General features: G+C 37.7%; 2 protein-coding genes across 4 annotated transcripts; one reads left to right on the top strand and one right to left on the bottom strand.

Annotated features, from left to right (window-relative positions):
• Positions 1-584: 584 nt before the first annotated feature.
• Positions 585-12,872, bottom strand: gna15.1 (guanine nucleotide binding protein (G protein), alpha 15 (Gq class), tandem duplicate 1). The gene is made up of 8 exons (XM_079350374.1): positions 12,548-12,872; positions 12,070-12,233; positions 10,312-10,496; positions 9,824-9,978; positions 8,486-8,614; positions 7,543-7,672; positions 5,344-5,497; positions 585-3,456 (listed from the first exon to the last, which is right to left on the bottom strand). The coding sequence occupies exons 2-8, from the start codon at positions 12,218-12,220 to the stop codon at positions 3,251-3,253; spliced, it is 1,110 nt and encodes a 369-aa protein (XP_079206500.1). The 5' UTR covers positions 12,221-12,233; positions 12,548-12,872; the 3' UTR covers positions 585-3,250.
• A 5,060-nt stretch (positions 12,873-17,932) lies between these two features.
• Positions 17,933-25,302, top strand: usf1 (upstream transcription factor 1). 3 transcript variants are annotated; one of them, XM_079349610.1, is made up of 11 exons: positions 17,933-17,992; positions 18,622-18,683; positions 18,846-18,895; positions 19,710-19,822; positions 19,936-20,049; positions 20,581-20,734; positions 21,997-22,084; positions 22,223-22,281; positions 22,369-22,463; positions 23,873-24,016; positions 24,493-25,302. In XM_079349610.1, the coding sequence occupies exons 2-11, from the start codon at positions 18,676-18,678 to the stop codon at positions 24,580-24,582; spliced, it is 915 nt and encodes a 304-aa protein (XP_079205736.1). In that variant the 5' UTR covers positions 17,933-17,992; positions 18,622-18,675; the 3' UTR covers positions 24,583-25,302. The 3 variants fall into 3 exon arrangements, with proteins under 3 accessions (XP_079205736.1, XP_079205737.1, XP_079205738.1); XM_079349611.1 differs by lacking the exon at positions 17,933-17,992 and adding an exon at positions 17,999-18,184; XM_079349612.1 differs by lacking the exon at positions 17,933-17,992 and having other exon boundaries at positions 18,415-18,683; positions 23,888-24,016.
• Positions 25,303-25,521: the final 219 nt, after the last annotated feature.

The following is a 25,521-nucleotide window of genomic DNA, read 5'->3' as shown; positions in this document are numbered from 1 at the left end:
ATCACAGCCATTTTTTGGGAGACTAACATGTAGTACCGTGGTTTCGTAAAGTGGAACTTTTTTTGCATTCTGTTGAATGTTTTTACAGTTGATCTTCAGGGATGACATAACAAAGTACTACATTGCAGACAGTGTCAGGCTGAGACAGACAAGAAGTACCATCATTGTTTTACAGACAGCACACTTTAAACACACTGACACACCCCTCTTTAATGCGTTATGGAAATATGTCATGTTATGTGTACAGAGTGTACATCAGTAAATCATCACAGTAATGAAGTTCCAAGAAAACTGTGACTGAATTTGTTTGAAGAACAAATGTGTCCCTCATCTATGAGGAACATGATGACATCCTCCAGTTGGATGGCATTTAATCAGATAATTGACTGTTATCTAACTGTACAAAGCCTTACCTGTCTTTAAGTTTGAAATGTTTCCCTTTATAGTTGTGTAAGAGGAAATCTTTAACAGTCACGCACATAAACCAGTTCATGGAAATGTGTCCGCTTTGAAAAAATTAACGTGTCCATACAATGCACATCCTGCTCTGCTTTATTTACAAACAGCAAGTCTCAGTAGTGTGATTCCAACGTAAGACCAATTTGTCTTAGTGACAGTCTGACAGTGTGGTGAAATAAAAACAAATCTCAGTGACACAAATATTATTTAGGCATACATATAAGCAAGGGAAGACACACAAAACAATCTGAGTCAACATTTTTTTATTTTAAATAAAAATAAACTATAATTGCCCACTTCCTTCACCTGAGTCTAAATGACATAAGTTATTGTCTACGTATGAGAGGTTTTTCAAAGCAGAAGATTTAGTCAGCATACGCTCTCTCTCTACTCACATCTGTGTACCAATGTTAAAAAACAGCAGTTAAAAAATCAATCAAAAGGACATAAGTAAATATACATAAAAAATAATGATTTTGTTTGAAGGTATCAAAAGAGTCCATAAAACAAGTAGCACATCTGTGTAGAAAGGAAGAGATCACAAACATTTTATACACACCATGTACAATAAACACAGTGTGAGCTATAAAAAGCTTCCCATTAAGGTCAGTTAAATAAAAAAAAATCATAATTTTCCACTCAACACACCCTCAACGTTGAATGACGCACATAGGGGCCAACTTTAACTTCCAATCAAAATCATAAACTTCCCCTCTTTAAGTAATATAAATAGGACCCCACAGAGAGTTCACACTGCCACCTTGTATTAATATGCATTACCCTTTAGCTAGCACTCAGTACCCAATCGGGTGTAGGACAAACAAGTCTCAGCTCCTTCACTGGTGACCTTTCAAACTTGTTGGTTCTTAAGTGGGTTTTTTTCTTTCAAATGTAATGACATTGGTTATAAAGGAGTGTATTTATTGAATTAAGCTGAAAGAAAAAAATAAAACGTAACAGAATCTCTCAGCAATAAATTAGTCGACTCAGCTCAGACGTTGAATGGAGACTGATAAAATGAGCTCCTGAACACTTAAACCTATCAGGAATCTTCTGTTGGCTGTAAGCTGTTTGTAAACTGAAGTCAGAGGGACATTAAAAATTAGAAAACGGACATTTTAGAAACTAGGCAGGTAGAATTTTTGACATCATGTAAAACAGAGATTCGAGCACTTTAAACAGATTTCTTTTGGACACTTGAAGGCAGCAGACTTTTGGAAAGAAACTGAAACCTCATAACATGTAATGACATGTTATCAGGTTTCAGTTTCATGTGGCAAACTGCATACAGGTTTATATTTACTTTTCTATCAGTTAAAGAAAAACCTTCATAATGATCCATCCCATCTGGCTTTTAGGCTGCTCAACCAACAACTGGTTGTCTATAGCACAGAGGATAAATAAGAAAACAAATTCAGGACATAAAATAATAATAGTTCTTCACAATGAGCTGACGGATACACTTCATAGAGTTGACAGGAACTGAAGTGTAGTAGTTCACCAGCTAGTTTTTACGTTTTTGCAAATCTAGCATAGCAAGTAGTATAGTGATCGAGTGGCCGATGTTAAACATTCATTATATCCATCTCCTTGTATCCTCTGTCATGTATGTAATTCGTCTTTCTGGGCAGTACATCAGTAGTGAACATATTTCAGGTTGTTGATATGACTGATCATCAGGACTTTACACTTTTTTTTTTGCATCCATCAGTTCATTTTTGTTTAACTTTGGATAGGACATGAAAGTGGGGCCACTGGGGCAGATAAGGATTGAGCGTGTTACTTAATAAGGGCACTTGAGCAAAACAAATTACAAACCCACCTAAAACATTCCTCCCTATTCAGTGTGCAGCTACCTGATTATCACATTTAAATGTTTTTTCATAGAAAAACTATGTTTCCCTGAGTAGGAGAGAGAAATAAATGGGTAACAAATGGAGGAAATTGTGCTATAACCTTTGGAGACCTCTTGATGTCTCCTGCAAGACATATGCACTCGTGTTCAAATATTTAAATATCCATTAGTTTAAGGAATCTGGTTTCTTCATTTTCTTAAACAAAATTAACTGTAAGGACGGATGTAAGCTGTTACCCAATCTCCCTGCACCTTATTGATTAGGTCAAATGTTAAAACAGATAATAAGAAATATTGGCAGTGTTAGATAACAGTAATCAATACAGATTTTAACAGGAGGGCAGTGTTTTTTAAAATGAACTTTCTTTAATGAGACGTATCAACAACAGATATTCCTCTGATCCATGACGTTTAATATAAACAAGTTGCAGTATAATGTAACCCATCTATTGCCATTCTTCGCAACATAATACAACCTATTTGTGTTTACTGTGGAGGAGAATCTGTTATGCCTGAATACATCTGGAGGGTTTAAATAAACGATAATTATGTGTGTGTGCGACTGGATGGTGTACTCAAGCATGACCCCCTGTCCACTTGTAGAAGTCATTACTCCGTTAATTGCATCACAGTACTTCAGTCACTCAGTCTTGTTGTTACTCCCAATCTCCCTAACATCTTGATGTTTCTACTTAAGGGTAAGAAGAGGACTAAGTGTGGTAGTGATGGTGATTAAAGTGAGTGCAAACCTTTTTCTTCCTCTGCTTCTTCAGTTCGACAGTACGAGAGACAAGATGAAGAGGAGGAGGTGGAGAAGCATGAGGAACAGGCAATGCTCCGATCACCATCCTGCATTTCTTACGAGAGAAAGGAGTAATCATATTGGCCTTCTTCAAAAAAATCCAACGCTTTCATCCTGTTTTGTCACCACTGAGTTCAAATGACTCCGTAGTCCTTGAGAGATTTGAGCAGCACCATATCCTTGACGTCATTGAACACCTTTTCGATGTTTTGTGTGTCTGTGGCGCAGGTGAAGTGTGGGTACACAGTCTTCCACTCCTCCCTCCTGTCCCGGTTGACGGCCTGCTGCTTATACAGTTCGCATATGTAGTTCTTTGCATCCTCTGGGTCTCTCCTCTTACCTGAGATAGAGGTGAACAGAAACATGAGCGATAGATAGATCAGTATCAAAATTATTTATCTAAATGCTGCTTATAAATATTTATCATGCCATACATTGATAGAAAGCTCATTTGTGTGATATAAACTATTTAAAGATAACCTCCACAGCAGCCCAAATCTATGCATTGTGAGACCACAAACAAATGATTTGTACTTGACTTACCAACAAGGGCAACATGAACAAGAATAAGAGGTCCATTTCTTGAACACTTTTACACACAGTAATTGACATTATTCTAGCATCGCACATTTCAGAATTAATCATTTTTCTTGCCACAAAAGTGTATACAATGTGATCAGTTTTTTTTTTTCAAACAAATGAAATATCTCACTATGCAATGTGTTTCAGTTTGCAGGACAAATAACAACAGCAGCCTTTGAAAGTAGCTCCAGTAGCAGAAATAGGAGCGACAAAGCAGCGAAAGCAACGTTGGCAGCAAAGAGCAGCCAGGGTAGGAACTCTTAAATTGACATTAAACAGCTTGACCCTATGTGAGTCATTATTTTACCCTGCTAATGCTGCTGTTAAAACACAGTGTCTGCACTGTAGAAACACAGACACACAACAGGTAATTGCTTGCAGTCACAAACTCCCACAATGCACACACACACACACACACACACACGCACACACACACATATTTTACAAATTTATCCCAGAGATTTGTGGGGTATAGTGCTTACGGGAAGCAAAGTATCTCTCTGTGGTTGCCAAGGGTAACAGAAGAAGAGAGGGTGGTGATGGGGGGTTGTTGCAGGAGGTGGGGACTGTGAGGGCAAAGCTTGGCAGCCTTTCACACCAGCAGAGCAGCAGCCGCATCATTAAGCACACCAAGCACCTGGAAGTGACTCATTTGCACATGTATGTTTGTGTGCGTGTGCACGCGTGTGTGTTTATATAACACACACAAGGCTTTGTGGGGGCCAGGGAAGAAATGGAGGGAGAGTCTTTCCACTTCAGACTGAGGGATGAATCACTTTTCAAACATAATCTTGGAAATATAAATTAATTTTAATCTGGCCAAATGGTTGTGCTGAGAAAGCTGGGCACAAAAAATAACTTTCTGGAGGAAAACAACATCATTACGTCTTTAATGTCTGACATAATTGAGTCTACATTGTGACAGGAAAACCCATCCATGAGCAACAGGCGGAAATTGAAGTAGTTAAAATAGACAACTGAATATGCTCTGTCCTATTTTTTCCTGTCAGTACCTTTCAAATATCTTATCTCTAGTAGCTGAAACCTCACTTTAAGTATCACCTGGTACTCTGGGGAAGAGATTTGGTTGTGCAATTTCAGAATTGGTTTAATATGACAATGTTTACATTGATGATGATAATAATAATAATAATACATGAGTTTTATATAGTACTTTTCTAAATAGCCAAAGACACATTAATGTTAACATCCCAGTACATTACAACGTCATAGACTAGAAGTTGAGGTCTACTAAATCTTGAGCCAATAAAATGTCAAGCAGGAGTGTAAAGTCTCACAAGAGACTTGAAAAAGCCTTTGGCCTTAGCATGATAAAAATGTGAACCTGACGATGCTTAAAAGAAAATGTTTATTATCTATAACATTTACTTCGTTCATCATCTTTCTTAACCATGTTGGCATGCTAACACCTGTATGCTAAAGCAGCTCTGAACAGAGTTTTTTCTAATAGTGTTGGGGTTTGTTTTGTATCACTCTTAACCAATGATGAAAGCAAATCTCCTCATTTCACAAAGTGAAAAATGTAACTTGACAAAAAATGACAACTAAATTTGTATAAAAAAAAACTAGTTTTATAAGACCTCACTAACAATTAAACAGGCACACACAGGGTTCCACATCTTACCATGGAAGCTGGGGAAGTATTTCTGCAGGTCAGAGGTCTGGACTTTGTCAGCTAGGATGTCAGTCTTGTTGAGGAAGAGGATGATGGAGGTTTGGAGGAACCATGGAGAATGGATGGTGGTGTAGAACAGTGCCAGACTCTCACGCATCCGGTTCTGAAGAAGGACACAAAATCAGATATGTGAAGCTGAAGCGCTTTAGCTCAATACGAGTTGGATACAATTGTGCTAATGGGATTTCAGAGATGACGTGTGATTTTCACTTGAAGAGAAAAAATACTTGCACTCCATTTAAGGTGTATTTAAACATTGGTTGTGGTTAGGTGAACAGCTGCTGTGCTCCTATCTGGGGGGTGCAAAAAATGATGCCTTAGACCACTTTAACCTGATTTAAAATCTAAAGTCTGTGGCACAGTGTGTTCCTGATATTAAGAAGATGCTTGAGAGCAAAAGCGCATCTACCCCACAGATTAATATCAGTGCATTTGCTGATACATTTAAATTGGTTTTAATGGGATGGAGGGCTGAGAGAAAGAAAGTCGCTTCTGTTTTTATCTAAGCTCTCCTCCATGCAGGCTCACTCCAACATGATAGATGTCTAATACACACAAAAACCCATGCAGAAGCCCACATTTGCATGCTCTTGAGAGTTGAATTTATGATTTTAAACTTATATATAACTGTGTGCCACCAAAAATATAGTTCAAATAAATTAGTACAGGTTTGTCCACTGTCCATTACACGCCCATTATAGAATAGAAAAGTAAATGTTTACAGCTTGTCTGTATTAGATGTTGAGCTCACAAAGCATTAGTTATAGATCCTGTTGATCTTGTCGGCGAGTCTTGAGGTCTTTTCTCATTGTTTCTCATATTGTGGAAACAATTCAGGGAACATACATATTCATATTTCATACGATATTGTGTATGTGTTCTGTGTGTTCATGTCCGCAAGAGGGCAGAGAGAAATGAAATGAGCCAGCCAGAGTTCGATCTATCTCAGAAAAAAATTTGAAATCTGTTGTGTAAAAAGCAACGGCCCTCTTGCAGGCGCATCTGACTCTTAAAGGGCATTGGATCTGACACTCCGATTAATTTGACTTATGTTACACCTAAAACACACTTATGTATAATCAAGCCACATAATCCATCGTCTTTGCACTCTGCTCCCAGATTGTGTGCAAATGTAAACCAAAATGCAGTCAGACACACCCCAAATTGCCTTACGCCATGGTGAGACATCGAGCTTTATGCCGTCAAAATAGAACCTGAGATCTTAAGATATGGCAAGAAGGATTTTTGTGGCTGGGGATGAAGTGGTCCATTTAAGAGAGGAGGGGGGAGTTTATGGGGGGTCTGGAGCACATGGGCCACTGTGGAGGTTAATGAATGTGTTGGCAGACAGAAAAGTGGCTGGGAGAGATAAAGGGCTTAGTGACAGGATGAGAGGGAGGAGGAAAGGGAGGGAGGATTCTTGTGCTAGAGTGAAACCTGCTGGTGAAAAAAAAGACTGCTGTGATAATGACAGTGAAAAGGTTAGGCCGAGAAGAACAGTGGAAGATGAATGTATGCAAGGATAGATAGATATCGATAGATACCGTAGTACTGTATTTAAATATTGCTAAACAAGCTACAGTGTATATGTCAATTTCTTTAAATTGAATTAAAAAATATAATTCTACAAGATTAATCCATTTAAATATAAAGCATATTATTTGCTCAATCTTGATAGGTGGGAAAATCCAGTTCTCATGTTAACAGTATAATGTTTTGGGTTTTAATTGATCCTTGTATGCTTTGTGTTTATGACTGTTAATAATGTTCATTCCAGTTTCCCAGAGTCCAGGGTGCTTTAATAAAAAGTGTTTCTCTTTCTGATCATCGATTAAACTTTATTATCAAAGAAAACATGTAAAGGAGGACAGCTTTACATCCAAGACACTCAGATCTGAGATGTTTTGTTTTTATATATATAAAGCAAACATATAAGAGATGAACAGATTAACAACACTATGGTTGAATAGTTATGATTTGCCCCACCTTTACTAATTGATATTGTAACCTCCTTTATTGTATTTGACACAACTCACCGACCAGGCTGCTTTTCGGATAGATATTTGTCTACCAGACAAACACACAAAGTTCTGAAAGGCCAAGTACACACACACACACACACACACACACACCCACATGGTGACTTACTATGGTTTCTCGCTCCTCCAGAACCTGGTCGTACTCGCTGAGGGATGCCAGAAATATGAGGGAGGTGACATTTTCAAAGCAGTGAATCCATTTCCGTCGCTCTGACTTCTGACCACCTACGTCCACAATCCTATCAAAGGAAGGAGAAAAGAGTTAAAAAGGGGTAAGAAAAAAACATTGCATATGTTTTTTTGTTTTTTTAATATTTTCAGCATTGACCATAAAAGTTATTTTCCTATCAAAGCCCTGACAGTTCACAGTAATTGATTCTATTAAAGTTTATACAGAAGGGAAATGGTTGCCTGAACGACACAATAATAATAACTTCAGATTAACTGTGCTGGAATAGAGACAAAAACCAACATTGCAACTGTCATAATGCGTACACACTGTTTTTACAATCACATGTGGCCCTCCCACAGATGGTAATGAGTCGAGGCTGCTTGTTCAGGAAGTAGACTGTACCAACACCGACAGCATGTTCAGGAAAGAGCTGATTGAAAAATTAAACTACATTTTGTTTTCCTTTATCAAAGCTCCTTTCTGAAAAAAATACTACCTAGGGAGGGTGTACTGGTTACCAAGTAAAAAACCCGATTTTTATATATTTTGACAGAAATGAGATAAATCACTTCTTCATGAAAGGTTGTTTTGATGAGGAGCCAAACCTTGAAATTAAGGTGTCATTTCCTGAAGGCACACAATGTTCTCTTTAAGTAAACATGGATTTTGCCTGCTAAAGAAAAAATAGCAACAGATGTTGGTAGCCCCATCCGGCTCGGGGCTTTGTACAGATGACATGAGAAATCTGATCCGAAGGAGTCCCAATAGCTGTGAGCAGACAAAGCCTCTATGAGAGTTAGAGATTGGTATTTTTTTCACTGTGTGCAATGAATAGTGTCCGTATTATATTCATGCCTCCGACGGATTAAAGAGCGGTCACCTTAGTGTGATGTTTTTTATATTGAAGGAATAGTCATGGATGCCTGTTGTGGGGAATCGGACTCGCAGCACGTCCTGCTCTGTAGGGATGTACTCTGGGGCAGAGATGCGGTCCAGATTATTCATGTAGCTGAAAGACAAAAAAAAGTTAAAGAAAGTTTTACAAAAGTGCTGAAAGAAAGATCTTATCATCTCATCCAGCCTCATTGATAAAAATCAAACAAGACACATGAAGAAACACTGTTTAAAAATACAAGAAAGGAGTCCATATCAACCACTGACTCAAGCTTTACAGCTTGTGTAGATATAAGCTGTCATTTGCTAATGTTGACTGCCTGTCTCTTATCATACACACACAGAGATGATAGAGCTGCTGAGCAAACACAGAGCAGAGAATTAATGGAAAAGAAAGAAAACAGCGACAGGCTGAGGCCAGTCTTTGTTCTTAGACATGTTGGAGGTTGAAGCTCACACCTGTTGTAATTTCATGATGGTTTCAGTTTAATAAAGATAATTGTTGTCTCAAGAGACATTCGGCATACTCTTTGATCAACTGGTGTTATCAACAAACTGCTGGGAGCAGACCAGTCTGTACAGCAGCAGCCCCCTCCAGTGGTCTCTGTATGAAGTACAAAGTATAAATCTAAATTCTAATCACTGCAGTTCTAAATACACATGGAGGAGCGGGAACAAAAACTACCATTACCTTCAGAAAATATTTAACCAGGTGAAAAAAATGTTTAGAAAATAATCAAATAGAAGATAGTTTAAGACTGAGATATTCCTCGAGTGTCTTTCTTTTTAAAAGAAAATGAATCATAATAAGTTATTGTATAAAGAGAAACACAGCTAGTCCGGCCCCCCTTATTTCTGTCTTTCAATAAGATTTTCTTTTGAGACAAGCATGAAGCAGCGTGTGACAGCCCTACTCCTATTGTGTGCTCCACTTAATTTTGGTACAAAGGTCAGGTATGATATAAACAAACATTACTACAATAAGTTAACTACATGTTCTCCTGTTATTCATTAGCCGGGCTATGGCTTATAAATTTTCATTAGCATTTATTGACTCCTTGTTTATTTCACAGATTGAAAGATCAATCCGAGAAGACAAGTATATGATAAAAATGAAAGGTCGCTGCAAATTTAGTTTGATAACTACACAGTAAAAACAACCTTTGAATCCCTAAAACTAAAAATAAAAAGATGTAATGCCCTGTCTTGCAAAGTATCTTATTCCTCACATTCATGCATTGTGATATCATCTCTGGCAGCTCGTTGTCGGTAAGCTCTGATTCTCCACCCTGACACAGGGTGTAGCTGTAACACAGATACTCACTACTCTGTGGAGTCTAGGAGCTGGTACTCGCAGCGGCGGCTATAACAGATACGGATGCCTGAGTCTGCCCAGAGGCGGCGGATTGCGTCCACGTAACCCCGGTCCAGCTGGGTAACCTGCACTGTGTTTACATCCTGCAGCCACTTGGCGTAGATCTGAAAGAAAGAGAGAGACTGTTAAGGACTCTGTGATGTCGAGATCTTGTTGTCATCCTAATAAAAAAACTGCCTGTTACAACAAAGTGAAGACATTGTCAGGGCTAGTCTCTGTGATCCTTCAACATCTGCCTTACTCAGTTCACTATGATAGGGACAGCTTCTATTTATAGACAACAACATGCTGCCCATGTGTTTATGTCCTTTTGATGTCTATTGTTTAATGTGGGCATAATCCCAAAACTAAACACACGCCTGCATTTACTTGCCTATTCTATGGGGGTGCACTGTTTTGTTTTATTTTAGTTGAGGTCACAGCAAATATAGATCTACCTCATTCTCTGGGTTTGAGTAGGGGATTTTAAGTGTGCTCATGGCTCCTGTCATGGCCTTCATGGCAGTGAAAATGTTCTGGAAGATGCATTTGGTGAAGGTCCTCCTCTCTTCGTCTGAGAAGCCTCGTCCGTGGATAATCCTCATCTGACGGATGAAGGTTGTTTTGCCGCTCTCCCCAGTGCCTGAGTTCAAAAGGGAAATAACAGTCACCGAAAATCATCATATCAAGTAAGACTGTACAAAAGGGACAACATCTACTGCATGAAGGTCCTTTTTTTTATCCTACCTGTTTGTTGATTTGAGACTGTCTTTTTAGGTTACCTCTAGAGTTTTTTCCAACTCATGAAGGTCAGCTGAACCAAAAACTCTAATGTACTTGCAAGTATGAATGTTCTTGTGTAAATAAGTATTTAGCAATTCATAGAAACACAGTAATCAAACCCCCAAACGACTCTGGTGAAAAACATCTGTTTGGAATGAGAAAAAAAGCAATAGCAGAAAAAATACATTTAAATTCCAGTTGGTTTTGGGCTAATTATTTTAGCTTCCTCACTGCTTATTGCCTTGTAAAAAGGTCCAATTCTTTATGGGTTTTGTTCAGTCTCAGTGCTCTCAGCATCAGCATTGTTACCACCAGCACCGGACACCTTTTTCAAAAATCTCTGACAGTAGCAAAGACATGGTATCATCCAACTTTGTGCCTGAGGTTGGAGCTTGACAAATAAATGGGATTTATATCCTTTGATGGCCTCATTTAATTAATATTAAACTTGACACTTTCAAGCTTTCTTTAACCTTCTCAAATTGTCAGCTGGTTGCTTAAGAGTCTTGGTTTATTGACAGACCTGTTCCTGTATATGAGCATTTGTTTTTTTGTCATTTTAAACAGAGAAAGAGGAAGTGCGATGGGGCAATATTTCACATTATTGTTTGCTGTCTCTCCATATTATTGCAGGGTTGCCTGCTGTAAACTGTTTAGCTGAAGTTCTAACACTTTCACAGATTAAGCATTTTGATTGGTTTTCTGAAAATGAGCATTATAAAAGAAAAACTTGTTAAATAAATGGTAAATAATCATTCATTCAATATTGTATTGCCTGAAAGTTTTTTAACAGGGGTTTTGTTTGAGACTGAGTTTCCCACTTTAAAAAAAATGTATTAAATAATTACAGAGGGAAAATGACTAGTCAAATGTTAGATAACAGTAAGGTTTATTGGTACACCAAAATAAAATACATAAATAATAAGACATCTTATAAGTATATGTAATAGAGGTCAAGCGAGACATTTACTTTACCACATGGCAAATAAAAGCCAGTTGAAGTGTTTATTCAGGGGAAAGGGGGATTAAATTACTCATTGATAACTTTATGTGAATTAAATTGTCCAATAAATGTTCTATATTGTTTCCTCCTGCTTACAACTCCATTAAACCAAAGTGATCAAACCAGCTGTAAAGTGTGTCTGGTGCCAGTCAGGTTTTCAGGTATAACCAATCCCAAAGTGGCCCATTCTTTACATACCCACACAGTGACACATGCTTTACATAGTTCTCTTTCTTGACTGCAGGCTACTAAACAGGCCGAGCAGTTTTGATCAGTGTGCAGGGTGTTTCTTCTTTGATTCCATTTTAAACCAAAGCCAAAGTGTAATTTATTCAGTTTGCTTGATAGATGTATTTAGCATTATAGTGCCATCCTAAATGTAACCACGAGGCATTCAGCTGTGTGAGGTGGTGTGTATGCAGTTACTGACCTAATAGGAGGATTTTAATTTCCTTTCTCTCCTTCTTCTTCTGCTGCTTGAGGATCCTCTTAATTTCTTTGTCCACAGCGATGGTCCTCTTCTCCTCCTCTGACAAACAGCAGAGACAGGTGCGTTGACACACCTTCCAGCAGCCTGCCATGGCCGCAAACCCGCTGAAAAGATACTGATAATGAATAATCTGTTGTTATAACGTGATAAACACTGACAATTAAAATGCTAAATTGTCTGGTGTCACTCCAGCAGATTAAACCTGCCACAATCCTGGTTTCCGGATTATTTCCAAATGGTAAAAGGTCAGACCTTTAAATGGTATATTACAATACAAAGGTGTAGCAGGAGTTCTGCCTGTTAAAGTTACTTATTTTAACCAGTAATCGTTTAAATAGCCAGGGCTGCGGTAACAATTAAATCACGTAGGTATAACATGAATTCAAAAGTAACAAACAGAAACAATACAGCTCCTAACCTCAGACCAGTCCGTCACTCTCCCTGAAAACGAGCACTGATTGCGTCTCAAGGTCCATTTCTCACTGGTGCCCCTTTACCACTGCACCTGCGGCCACCAGATTGTAGCTCCTGTCAATAACGCTCTCTAACAGCTTCATTAGCCCACTGACACTGAGTCGACACACTTTACATTTCTTTTATCTTTTTTTTTTTTCCAAAGCTAACACGAAACAACCTGCCGCTCGGGAAAGTCCGCCGCGCCTACAGAGGAATGTGCAGCCTCTGTGATGTCCGCTGAAAACACTCTGAAACAGGAACGCGCTCCAGGGGAGAGAGCGGCTCACGAGCGCACGATGTGCCGGAAGAGAGACGATGTAAGTAGAAAATAAGAGCATGCTTCTGCAATTTAACATGTAGGCCTATTGCCTTTTTTTTTTACTGAAGTTGCTCGGTTTTACTATTTGTAAACAATTTCTTTAGAAACGTATTAAAAAGTGTAATATTAAAAGCCTAACGTTTTGTAGGAGGTGTATTTACCTCAGTATTGTTAATGATACCCAAACACGTAACATACAAATACAAACCTATAAAGCACAATATTAAGATGTTTTATTGAAACATATTTGTATTTATGAAGGGCAATTGTGTTGCATTCTATTTCAAACATATAATGCACATTTTTAAACATCATTTTCAACGTTGCACTTGAATTGACTATTTAAGGCTATTTACGAAATACTTTCACACATTAATGCATTGTTTTAATTCATTCTGAAATATAATTTAACTCACTGTCTGTAAAAATGTATGTAGCCTGATATGTTATTATTGACTTTAACGTTACAGAGAATTTTTAAATTGTACTCTTACTACAGAAATTAAAGAAAGCATCTTCATGCCCAAAATAATAGCACACTTTTCAGATATCCACAGCTCTACATATTGAACAAATTTGTTGTTGTTGTTATTTAAATTTGCTTAAATGACATTAGCATTGGCAACTATAAACATAAACTCTTCCACATGCTCCTTCACGACAAAAACGTTATAGGCTATATATTGTCCATCAGCTTTAAGAGAACGCACCAACTAAGGCATTCTTATTCTATTGTGACCAAAGGTGCAGTGTGCAAAGACACAAAATCCATATAGTGTCTAGTCTAGTGACTTAGTTTAGAAACAGTTTCCCACCCTAAAACATATGATTCATCAATATTGGTAATAAATACTCTTTGGTCACATGATTAATCCAAAGTAAATAAACTTTGCACAAGTCTTGCATCTGGATTTTTGACTGTCATGACAGAATGAATACACAATGCAAAGTCCACCAAAACGACTGGCTGTGTTGACAGCATTGAGCCAATGTCTAAGACTATTTAAGGACAATAATGTAATGTAATGTAAAATACAATGTAATGTCTGGCCTTGTTATCTTTGATGTTTGACATTAAAACTGCAGTGTTTGACACGAGACTGGCTCTGCATTTTTCACTTTTACAGAACTCTGAATTTCACATTGATCTTGTTTTTTTTAATGAATGAAGATAATAGTTAAACTGAATAAGCTAGCTGATGATTGCCAAGTCAAGTTGTCAAAGAATAGTTTGTGCTCTTCCAATGGAGTTGTAGGATCCATAGGAAGAGTAGGCTACAAACTATGCATGAGCATGGGTCAAAGCATTATTTTGAAATGCTAAAACTGGAAGTGAATGCTCTCTTAATCTGTGTGGTTTGACAATGACAGGTGTATGAATGAGTTCAGATTAAGTTTCGGCTGCTTGTTTCGGCTGTTGCGCAGGCTCCACTGCTTCATGTTTCAGCTGAGCTGGAGTTCACCATGTTCACGATACTCAATTACGGTTTCAAACAACATTTCTGTTCTTTTGATAACTTTGTATAACATCTGCAAAATAGGCATTACATAGTTGATCCATCCATTTCACATTGTTATGGCCATTTCCATCACATTTTAAAAAACGCACACACAAGATAATACCAATACTACAATAATTTACAAAAGACCCAATTCTCAGAGGGCTATGACAGATCTAAAACAGTTCCATAGGAATTATTTGGTACTGTCAAAGTGATGTGTCATATTGCTGCAATCTATGAATCACTTTGTGAGTGTTGTCAAAGTAAAGATGAACTGAACAACAAGTATTTTGTCACTCCTCCTTGTCTGTGCTAATGGATATCAATCTTTTGTCTCAGCTTGCAGAACCGGTTGGCCTGGGTCTTCTGTCTCACATATTGAGATCATTGGTGCTTTGTGTTACCATGGAAACATGGTAAGTAGTAAAAGCGAGAGGTGTGTGTCGGGGGTCTTGTTGGTGTTGTAAATGAAGGAAGATTTACTAACTTATTTCATGTTTATAATGTGGAATGTAGGCTTCATGCACATTATGCTTTTTGTTTACAGGGGAATCCTACAAGTGAACAAACAGGTCATTACCAGCACATTCCTTAAAATGAGTTTTAGTCTTACGTTTCTTGGGCATTTTTCTTGTTGTGAAAAAGGTTACACAGAAGTTTTAAAAGACTAAATGGTAAATTGATAAAATATAATGTGAATATGTTCCATTGTTTTAGTAATTTTACCCACCAACACAGTAAAGTGATTAATGACGATATATAGGCCTATATTGAGGTGAAACTGAAGTAAGAGAAGAAGGAGAGAAAAGGAAGTTAGAGAGGTGAGAAGTCTTGAAGAACAAGTTGGCTCGGGTTTACGGTAACAGAATTATGCCTGCCTAATCTTTATAAAATCAATAGTTGGATGTCAGCAGTGTTCACCTTTAAGCACAAGTGAATTTATTTGTGTGTGTATATATATATATATATAGATATAGATATAGATATAGATAGATAGATAGATAGATAGATAGATAGATAGATAGATAGATAGATAGATAGATAGATAGATATCTTATGTACTGCGCTATAGTTTTGTTTACATCTGTTCACAAACTGCATACACAGTATGTCATTTAGTCCAATTGCTGTTCACTGTTTTTTAACTTTGTACTTACATCTAGACACTTTATTCTTTTGTTGACACTTTATCTTTGGTTAAATGTTTAGTATAGCTGCACTGTCGTTCATTTAGTGATCTATGTGCCTTTGAATTGGCCCCCGGGGACAAAAAATGTGTTTTTAATTGAACTTGGAACTCCAACCATTATAAAACAACCATTTCCAGTTGAAAGGTATGTATAATGAATCTTCTGCTGTAGAAAACAGATCTAGATCAATGATTAATCTGACTGTAAAGCCATCATATACATGGGGTTTACAAAATTCACTTTAATTGTGAATGAATTCTTAGTAGGCCTACATATTAAAACAGCAGTCTCTAGACAAGATTTTGAAGCATCATTGTTTTCGGGAAATTACCAAGAAATTCTGACGGGGCCTATGTTTTGTCTTGCTCGACAGATATCCTTAAAAATTTTAAGCAGCAATCACAGCTTTTTAATATTCCCATACTCAAGTCTCTGTACTTCGTCCACTTAACAGTTACAGTACACAGTTGTTAGATTAATTTACTTTACATGGAATCAAGTTTGTGAAAATGTTAAATCTGTAGTTACAGAAAGTGAAAAAGTCATTATATCAAGTTTACTTTTAGTTTAGTATATAAATAAGGCACCAGAGGCAAACACCTCCAAGGAAACTACTTTGAAGGTTGACTTTGAAATAATTTGCAAAAAAGTTATCCATAATAGCACAGGCAAGAAGATTAATTGCTAACGTAAGGTAACATAAGGCAAACCTGGAGATCTATGGGGGTTGAATGGGGGTTAAATGAATCCATTAGTTTTGACATATGCCACTGAGTTATGAAGGGACTTAAAACATAGCACACCTTTTTAAATTAAACCACAACAGTAATTGTTCTATGCATTGTTCCATCCTGTTAAATTCTCATCATCTGTGCATCAATGCTAGTAAATATAATAATTTGGAATCAAGGGATAAAGCCGGGAAAATGCAGCACTTTCCCAGCTTTATCCACAGATTCCAAATTATTATTTTTTGTGGTCTACAAAATGCAAATGAGCTTTTCTCATGTACACACATACAAACTTGATCAAACAAACTAAACTGAGTTGATAATGGGTCTTTTAAATCACTGTCAATTGAAAGGATCTGTTAAGTTTTATAAAAACTAAAATTGACCTGATTGAGGAATAAACAATTAACAGTCAAACTGTCTTGCAGTAAAGCATAAGCCAGGCATAGTGGATCCTGGCTGTGTGTATCTTCTTTTCCATGTTTGTTTACTAGGTGTGCCTGTGTTGTATCTGGGAGCTCATGAAACACCTTTTCATGCCAGTCTCTTTTTGGATGCAGCTCTCAAATATAGGCCTACTTTGTCACTCACTCCATCACAAGAACCTAATAATATGCCTCAATCTGTCTATCGGGTCTGATATATAGGAGTCGGAGGAACTGTCATGCCTGTCTACCTCTGGCACCGGGCCCGACTGTTCCCCGTCATAGCGCAGAATTGATGCAGCTCTTTGTCAGGTTCTCTATATTCCAAAACTATACAATATAATTTTTTTCTTCTGTTGTAGTTTCATAAAGTAGACAGCTGATTTTAAAATCATCTTCTTTTTATAATCTTAGGCATTATGAGTGATATTTGTCTTCTAAGATCCCAACACATTTCCCACCCAACTAACCATGAGTAGTAGTTTTAAATAGGCTATTCATTGAAATGTTCTGAGTACCGTTAAAATAAGATGTAATGTTACGGGACCAAAGTGCTGTACATTAAGTTCAGTAAAATACATTCAAACATCATAAAAATCGCAAAAGATGTAATGTTACAGAGTGGTAAACATGGACCCGTCCAAAGTTATTGAAATCTGTTGCTGGCATCACATTTGAAATGGATATTAATTTACCAAAAATAATTAAAATTCTCTTTTTCAACATTTGATAGGCTATGTTGTCTTTTAGCTATTTTCAATTAAATTTGAAGTTTTAAAGATTTATCATATATTCAGGTTCATTAAGTGGTAATCACTTTAAAAAAAAAACATTGAGCACATGATCAGATAACTGCACTCCACAACATCTGGTCATCTTTACACAACTTATCAAAAATCTTTTTGTGTGAGAGATCAAATTCTGAACACATGTCGTCCTTCCCGCTCTCTTTTCTTCGCTCTGCAAAAAATGCAAGCAATGCCAATTTTAGTTAGAATTTTAGAAATCAGGGAAGAAGTTGTTTTTTTCCCAGCAAAAAAATAAATAAATAAAGAGAAAGTTAAAAAGATATACTAATAAAAAAATATATGTATGTATATATATATATAACTTAAAGTGGTCTACGAAACCAACCTTTGTTATTAGAAAGCCTGAACTACAATAATTTTAGGTCGCGCATGCGCAAAGCAGACGCTAAGGCTGATGTGTTGACAAATATCGGGGGAGGGACCACTGCGGCGTAAGTAGATCTTTGTCCAGACGAATATATTCAACTAAATCTGACTCTTAGCAGATAGCTCAGTCGTTGTGACTTAAAGACTCTGTCATTTTGCTTTCACAGACACAGCCATTGCTAGCTCGTGGAAAGTGTATTGTTTAACAGCTGTAACAACCGCTGGGGCCGATAAAGTGATGTAGCAGAAAGGAAAAGGTCTGTGTAAAGTTAGCTATAATGGAAAATGTCGTTTCCGGTGCGAATCTTCACAACAATCAACGTGTTTTAATACCTTTTTGAAGTTTACCTGAGTGTAAGAAAATTAAATACAGACCGGGCGTACTATCATTTTTGAGTCAAGTGTGGTTCGGTCGAGCCACGTCGTTTTTACATCACGCGTTTGAGATTTATTCTAGTTTTTCTTGATACTTTTATTGTGAAGGCAAAAACGTCCAGCTTCCGTTATCTCCCGCATTAATGTTCAGTTTGACTCTGATCGAGCAACCTCATAGCTAGCTGCAAACCACCGTTTTCTGTCCGAGTTTCAGCCTTAAACTCTACTCTGGGCTTATTGTCATTTTAGGTCAGACAATTGATGTTAAGAAAAAGGTCTCTCGTCTATTTCTGTCCAACTTAATGAACTTGTTTCACAGTGTGGCGTTTGGAGAGATTGAAGGCGGTCTCCTCGCCCAAGACTGTCGAGAGAAATGAAGAGGTGAGTGGGACTCATTGACTGTAAAATGCGCCATTGTCAACTCAGAGCTAAAATACCATGACAGACTAGACTCTAAGCCTGCCGATTAGTTAGTTTTTCAATAATAAATAGCCAATTAAACCTCAAGATTACTAGTCTTTTTCTTTTTTTTAATGTTTGCAGCCAACAGAAAAGCCCTGAACCAGATGGGAGTGTAACAGTCAACGAGGAAGGTAAAGTCTCAAACAGCTATAACTATTTAAAATGCTCCTCTTCAATGTAATAGTTGTGTTGAGGAATGTCATTGTCTCTGAAAATATTAGCCATTAAGGAGGGAATAAATTATTTCTGAGTGTGTGTTATTGTAGTTGGCATTAGTGTAGTTTGATATTCGCTGTTCACTATAACATCTGTATTTGATCATTATAGTCAAATTTGACCTATGATGTTAATATGTGACCAAATATGTCTTGTACAATTAATACAGTACACAAGAACCCTTACTTTTCCAGAATACCATCATTTCACTGTTTGTTTTTAAAAAATAAATCCTTGTATACTCGTGTAAAGAAATATACATGCAAGTATACAGGTATACATGCACTACTGAGAACATGGCTAAAGTTGGGTCATCTGAGGGTATTGTTTTTATGAATTTCAGTGATTGTATTCCATTCAATGCATTGCAATTCTATTCGGTGTGTTTTATACTATGCTTTTTATTTAATGTCTTTTGCATTGTCTTATCTGGACACTGAGTCTGGAGTAATGTTTTTATTGATTGATTGACTACTACATATGACTACCGATTGCAAGATCTATAAATGGAAGAAATATGTACGCCAGATTAAGTTATTGCTGTTTGTATATATGCACAACCGTCTCATACATATCTGCATGATTTTTAGTTAACTTTTCTCTAGTTGTCTGGACACAATATTTGATTGTTAAAACTTTTTACAGTAATTTTTAAGTGTTTTTACTGTAAGGGACGGCTCTATAGCAAGTAAAAGACATGATCACAATAACAACATGTGACTCCTTTAGGGTCCGTGGCCACAGCAGAGGACCCAGCAGCTATTGCCACCATACAGTCTGCTGCTACCTTTTCTGACCAACCCATCAAATATCTGTTCAAGACAGAAGGAGCAGGCGGCCAGGTAAGAATGATTTAAAAACAAAACCGATTGACCGGATATGTTGCTTCAAACCTGGAGGGTCATGTCTCCTCAATCAAGAAGTTTTGACCTCTCTTTTTAATGTTTTGTCCAAGGTGACCTACAGAGTGATCCAGGTGTCCGACGGCCAGCTGGAGGGTCAGACAGAGGGAGCGGCAGCAGTCAGCCTGGTTACTGGTTTCCCTTCAAATACACAGACGGTCACACAGGTGAGAACAACACTGACCCTACTGTATCACTGGAGTTTAGAAAAGAAGAGGTACGCAACTTTCTACCAGAGTTAACTACCTTTTATTTTGTATTCTTTTAGGTTCAAAATACCAGATGACTCAGCAGACATTAAAGCTTTTCTTTCATTGTTACTGTAGACCACATAAGGATCAACATTTTATAGCTGGCTCATCTGATTAACAAGGTTGACTTTGTTGATATTTTTTTAAATGTGAAAAAAATATGTTGCCGCTCATTGGTCTAAGACTTTTACTTTGAAGTACTATGTCAGATGTGTTACGGGTTAAGTTACACTTCCCTGCTCAGAGGCTTTAAAGTAGACCTTTTGTAGCAGACCTTTGTCGAGTATATCTTTTTAACTTTCTGTTCATTACTGCAGCATCAACAGTCTTTGCAGAAGCTGGTGGATTTCAGTCTTCTTGATTCATTGAATGTCTAACTTTCCGTTTGTGCCTGTTGAATATTACAAAACAAGACTCAACGGGAGTGAATATGTGTTTGTGTGTCAGGCCGTGTTTTCCCAGTCTGATGGCTTGGAGGGAGACAGCAGTGCAGAGACGCAGTACACCTACTATCCTGCCACCATTGCAGACGCCACCACTGGCACCATGGTGACCACAGTGCAGGCCTCTGACACGTTGCTTGGCCAGACCACACCCACAGGTATTCACTGCTAGAAAGCCTGGCATATAGCTATAACAAAGAGTGTAATTGCTAAAGCTCCTTGAGTTCATACTGGCACTGTACAATTCAAGTTACAGATCTGACAGTGGAGTGAAAGAAGAGTGTTGTTATTAATACATCTTTCAACATGAAAGATTCAAGGTCTTTATTTGTCACATGTTGTTTGTACAGGTGGGCAGTGAAGTGCACTGACTTTTCTGCAAGGCCATGTAATAAAACACTCGAGCATTTCTCTAAAAGACACATCCATATCGTGAAACTTAAAAGAAAAAAACCAACAACTTACTTTTAAAAATCTAAAAGTTTCAGCATGCATTGTGTGTGAGCGTTAACAGACACTATTCTACAGTGGGTAATGTGCATGAGGTGCCATGGTTTGACTTGAGTCTTATTTTAGGGTCTTAAATCATTAGTGGTCAACATGAGGGTCCAGGCCCCCCAAGGGGCGGCTCCAAAGATCTCAGGGGGGGAGTGAGGCTTTGGCTGCTTTGACCTTGTCGAAGTTAGAGTTTCATATTTTAACAAACATTGTGATTGTACATTTACTGGATAGTTTAGACAAAGGTCTTTACTTGAAAGACCATGCATGACGGCCTATAGGATTTTAAAAGAGAAATGTAACGCTTTTACCAGAAAAGTGACCTTTCTCAATGAAAACACTCAACAGGGATGGCTCATTTTGACAGGAATCCACTTTTTTCAGTGGAGGGGGGTATTCAAGTGTTATACAAGGTACAAATACTCTTTACAATACTCATTACAGTTTAAGGGCTTTTAAGAAAATGACGTTATTGCTGTTTTTGGTCGATAAAAACGTGTGTCACTCCTTTTTGAAGAACAATCTGAGCATGTCATTGGCAAAATAAGTACATTTAATGGAAGAACTTTGGTCAGGTACATTTCCTGCAGAGGTTACTTGATGTGTTGATCGCCTGCATGTAGCTAACAGTCAATAGGGATCTACAAGATCGATTCCAAAACTTTACAGCCAGTCATTTAGAGACAAAAATAGGCTTTGAAAATAGCCCCCTAGATTTGAAAATACTAGAATTCCCCTTTAAAAGATATTGCTAATAATAAAATACAACAATTACATGAAAGCATTGAAACTATTAAACCAAAGCATTTTATATCTCTGCTAGCATAAAGGCTTAGAGTGTGTGAGCGCTTGAGCACTTTAATGCTGTTATAATGCTACTGTTCAAAACGAATGGTTCTAACTGTAACTTTTGGTTTAACAGGGCAGCTGTATGTGATGATGTCACCACAGGAAGTTTTGACGGGTTCCAATCAAAGGACAATCGCACCTCGCACTCAGCCATACATTGCGTAACTACATCATTACTTGACAGATATGCAGCACAAAAGAATCAAATGAGAAGTGATCATTTTCAACATGTCGGAGATAATCTGCTACATCGAAAGATTTCAGAAAATTGAAAGTCATTATTGTCGATTGTTTTCCAGAAAGCAAGAGGCTCCTCGGGGTTCCAGAGATGAGAAACGACGAGCCCAGCACAATGAAGGTTAGTAGTGCTCACTTTCAGTTTTGTAAATGCTTAAAGCATTTTTTTCCTCAAGTCTAAAATTCACATCCTGTATGTGTCCAACAGTGGAGCGCAGGCGCAGGGACAAGATCAACAACTGGATTGTGCAGCTGTCGAAAGCCATTCCAGACTGTAACATTGACTACACCAAAACAGGCCAGGTAAGTGGAGCTCAGACTGAGACCTACTTTGGATGTCAAAAGGCTTTTTAGGGCCTGTGTCCACTGAAGTCTGGTCTAAAGTCTGTTTGGGTTGTGATGTGTGCAGTGAGAGTAAAAAATGCTTGTTGTGAGGTTTCACAACATTATTTAGATAACCCCCCTCTGTCATATGATTTGTGGTATTGATGAAATCCCTAATTGTTTTATCTTATCATTTGAGATATTTTTGGGGGCATTTTTGCCTTTATTAGATAGGACAGCTGAAGGGAGGCAGATAATGTTGGAAGGAGAGAGTTGGGACATTCAGCGAAGGTCAGACGTAAACACAGGGCGGACTACAATCTCTGCACATGGGGTGAAAGACACAACCACTAGGAATCGGCAGCCACAGTGATTTCTTTACTATAAGATAGATAGATAGATAGATAGATAGATAGATAGATAGATAGATAGATAGATAGATAGATAGATACTTTATTGATCCCGAGGGAAATTCAAGGCATCCAGTAGCAGTATACAGACAGGCAGGACACAAGACATTAGTTACAATACACACCCGCTGTCCCCCCCCCCCCCCCTGTATACAAAATCCCCCAAACAAGATATAGCAGCCCCTATGTGACTAAGAATAAACATAATTATATGTTAAACCTGTGCAGTTAGCATTAGCAGTTAGACTTAAAACTAATATAGCATAATATAATATATATATATATATATATAATATATAATATATAATAATATAATAATATAAGCACCATCCAGAGGAAGCAGCTCTTTGTACTCTGTGTGGATGATTCCGTATTAATGATGTGCTTGCTGTCACTGCTCTGTCTGACAGCTGTGGAACATGTGGATGCATGACATGAGCTATCCAAGACAACAAGAACCTTTGTGGAATGGATCAGTTTCCAGAGAATATGCGTTTGCTTCTTCATGATTAGTTTTTTTTTTTTTTTTAAAGGTTTATTTTTGGCCTTTATTGATAGGACAGTGGATAGAGTCGGAAACAGGGAGAGAGTGGGGAGAGACATGCGGGAAAGTGGCCACAGGCCGGACACGAACCCGGGCCGCCCGCGCGAGGAGCAAAGCCTCGCAACATGGTGCACGCGCGCTGCCGCTGCGCTATTGGCGCCACCCTTCATGATTAGTTTTGACTGATATATTGCACACTTTGTGACTGAGGCAAAGCCTTCACATTCACACCCATTTTCCTGGTTTCAAAGATCAGTGGACGTACTGTCCAATGACAGGTCAATAAGAGAGGGTAGAGGGCTCTGAAAAAAAATGTTTGCGTTCATAGTTATGGTCTACCTTTTGAGAACAAATGAAAAAAGCAGCATTCTGAAGAAAAAAAAAGAAAAAATCTTGTGGACACAAAACGAGTTAGCAAGTTTCTGAATTTTTAGGTTCTTTTGTCTCAGAGTAAAGGAGGGATCTTGTCAAAAGCGTGCGAGTACATCAAGGAACTCCGACAGAGCAACCTGAAGTTGGGGGAAGATATCAGCACTCTGGATCGTCTCAGGATTGACAACCAGCTTCTCAGACAAGAGGTATTCTGTTTCTTTTTTGTCCCTAAAACTATAGTTTCTAGAGGTGAGGGTAAAATGATTCAGATGTGTAATGCCATGTAACACAGCACAGTCTGTTTTGAACACTCAATTCTGATTGGTCACCAATGGCATTCTAAAGACTGCTGCAACAAAGGACTGACCATCTCCAGTCACTCAGAGTGTGAAGGACTATCTTTTATCATGTCTATTCACAGAAAGCAGTCCAGTTGGTCCTTTGCCCTTTACTCAATGGTTCACTTTATCATCGATAAAAAGAGTCCAATGTCAGTTACAACAGACTGATTTTAAAGAACAAAAAAGTGATTTTGTTCGACATTGTGTTTTTTCTGAACAGTTGTAGGATTTTTAAAGTCAGGATTGTACTTCTTTATTTGATAATCAGCCACATTATGACTCTTAGTTAAACCATGTTTCATCTTATATTATTACTGTACTATCTATGTTGCTCTTGCTAGGTGGAAGACTGGAAGTCCAAGAATCAGATCCTAAGGAACCTGCTGCGACAGCATGGCATTGTGGGATCATCCAGCACAGACCCCCAGTGAGAAGCCTGTCACTTACATGTATTTGAAGAAAACCACGAATGGGCCAAAAGAGTACTTGAAACTTTTTGAGACTTTTTGATCAAGTGTGCATCCAACTGGGGACAATTGTGTCCATGATTGAATAATCAAATCCAGCTTTTTACTTCTAAATTGTTTGCCTGTGGAATAAAACACCATTTATAATATCAGAATTATTACAGAGGAACTTCATAAACTTCAAATTTCTGTGGTCAAGCATTCCTACCTATTTTAAGATTGTTTGTTAACCTCCAGTACAGTAAGCTGTTGAACATGACCAACTTCTCACATACATTTATTATTCTTAACCTCTTCAGTGCTGTGCTTCTCTGTATCAGATGCACTTGAGTGGATTTCTCAGAAATATTGTATTAATGCTTTGACCTGTTTTCATCTATTGCCAGTATCATTTTGATAATATGATACCATAGACTGCATGAAAACGTATATTTATATGTAGTCAATGGTTGATAACAAGTTTTTCATCCAGTTCATATTTGCGCTCTTTTGCTTTGTATTTTGTACGTTTCATGAACCTGACTTGGGACAGTAATTGCATTGCAACAATGTAACTAACTAATTGACAGGCGTTGGTAAACATTGCATCTTAGGTAGGCTATGTATGTCTTTATAATTAAAAAATGTACTTCATATACAAAAGCACCTACAGTTGTTTATTAAAGTTGCCTACAATAAATGAAAGCATGTTTTTACTTTCTATTTTCTTGCATGACGATCAATGAATGAAACCATAATAAACATCTCTGTAAATATGCCAGAGCTAGCCTAATTTTCGTTTGCCAGATTGTAGGAAAGGCTCCCTGGAAAATCAAAACAAATATAAACATTGTAAAAAGTTAAAGCAGTAATTAAGTGGACAAATTGTAGTCACAGCTGAAAATACATGAGCCATGTCAAACA

The sequence above is a fragment of the Symphodus melops genome (genome assembly GCF_947650265.1).
Source record: "Symphodus melops genome assembly, chromosome: 8".
Classification (NCBI taxonomy): Eukaryota; Metazoa; Chordata; class Actinopteri; order Labriformes; family Labridae; genus Symphodus; species Symphodus melops.
The sequence above is the reverse complement of the archived record's forward strand: the minus strand, read 5'-3'. Positions and strand labels throughout refer to the sequence as shown.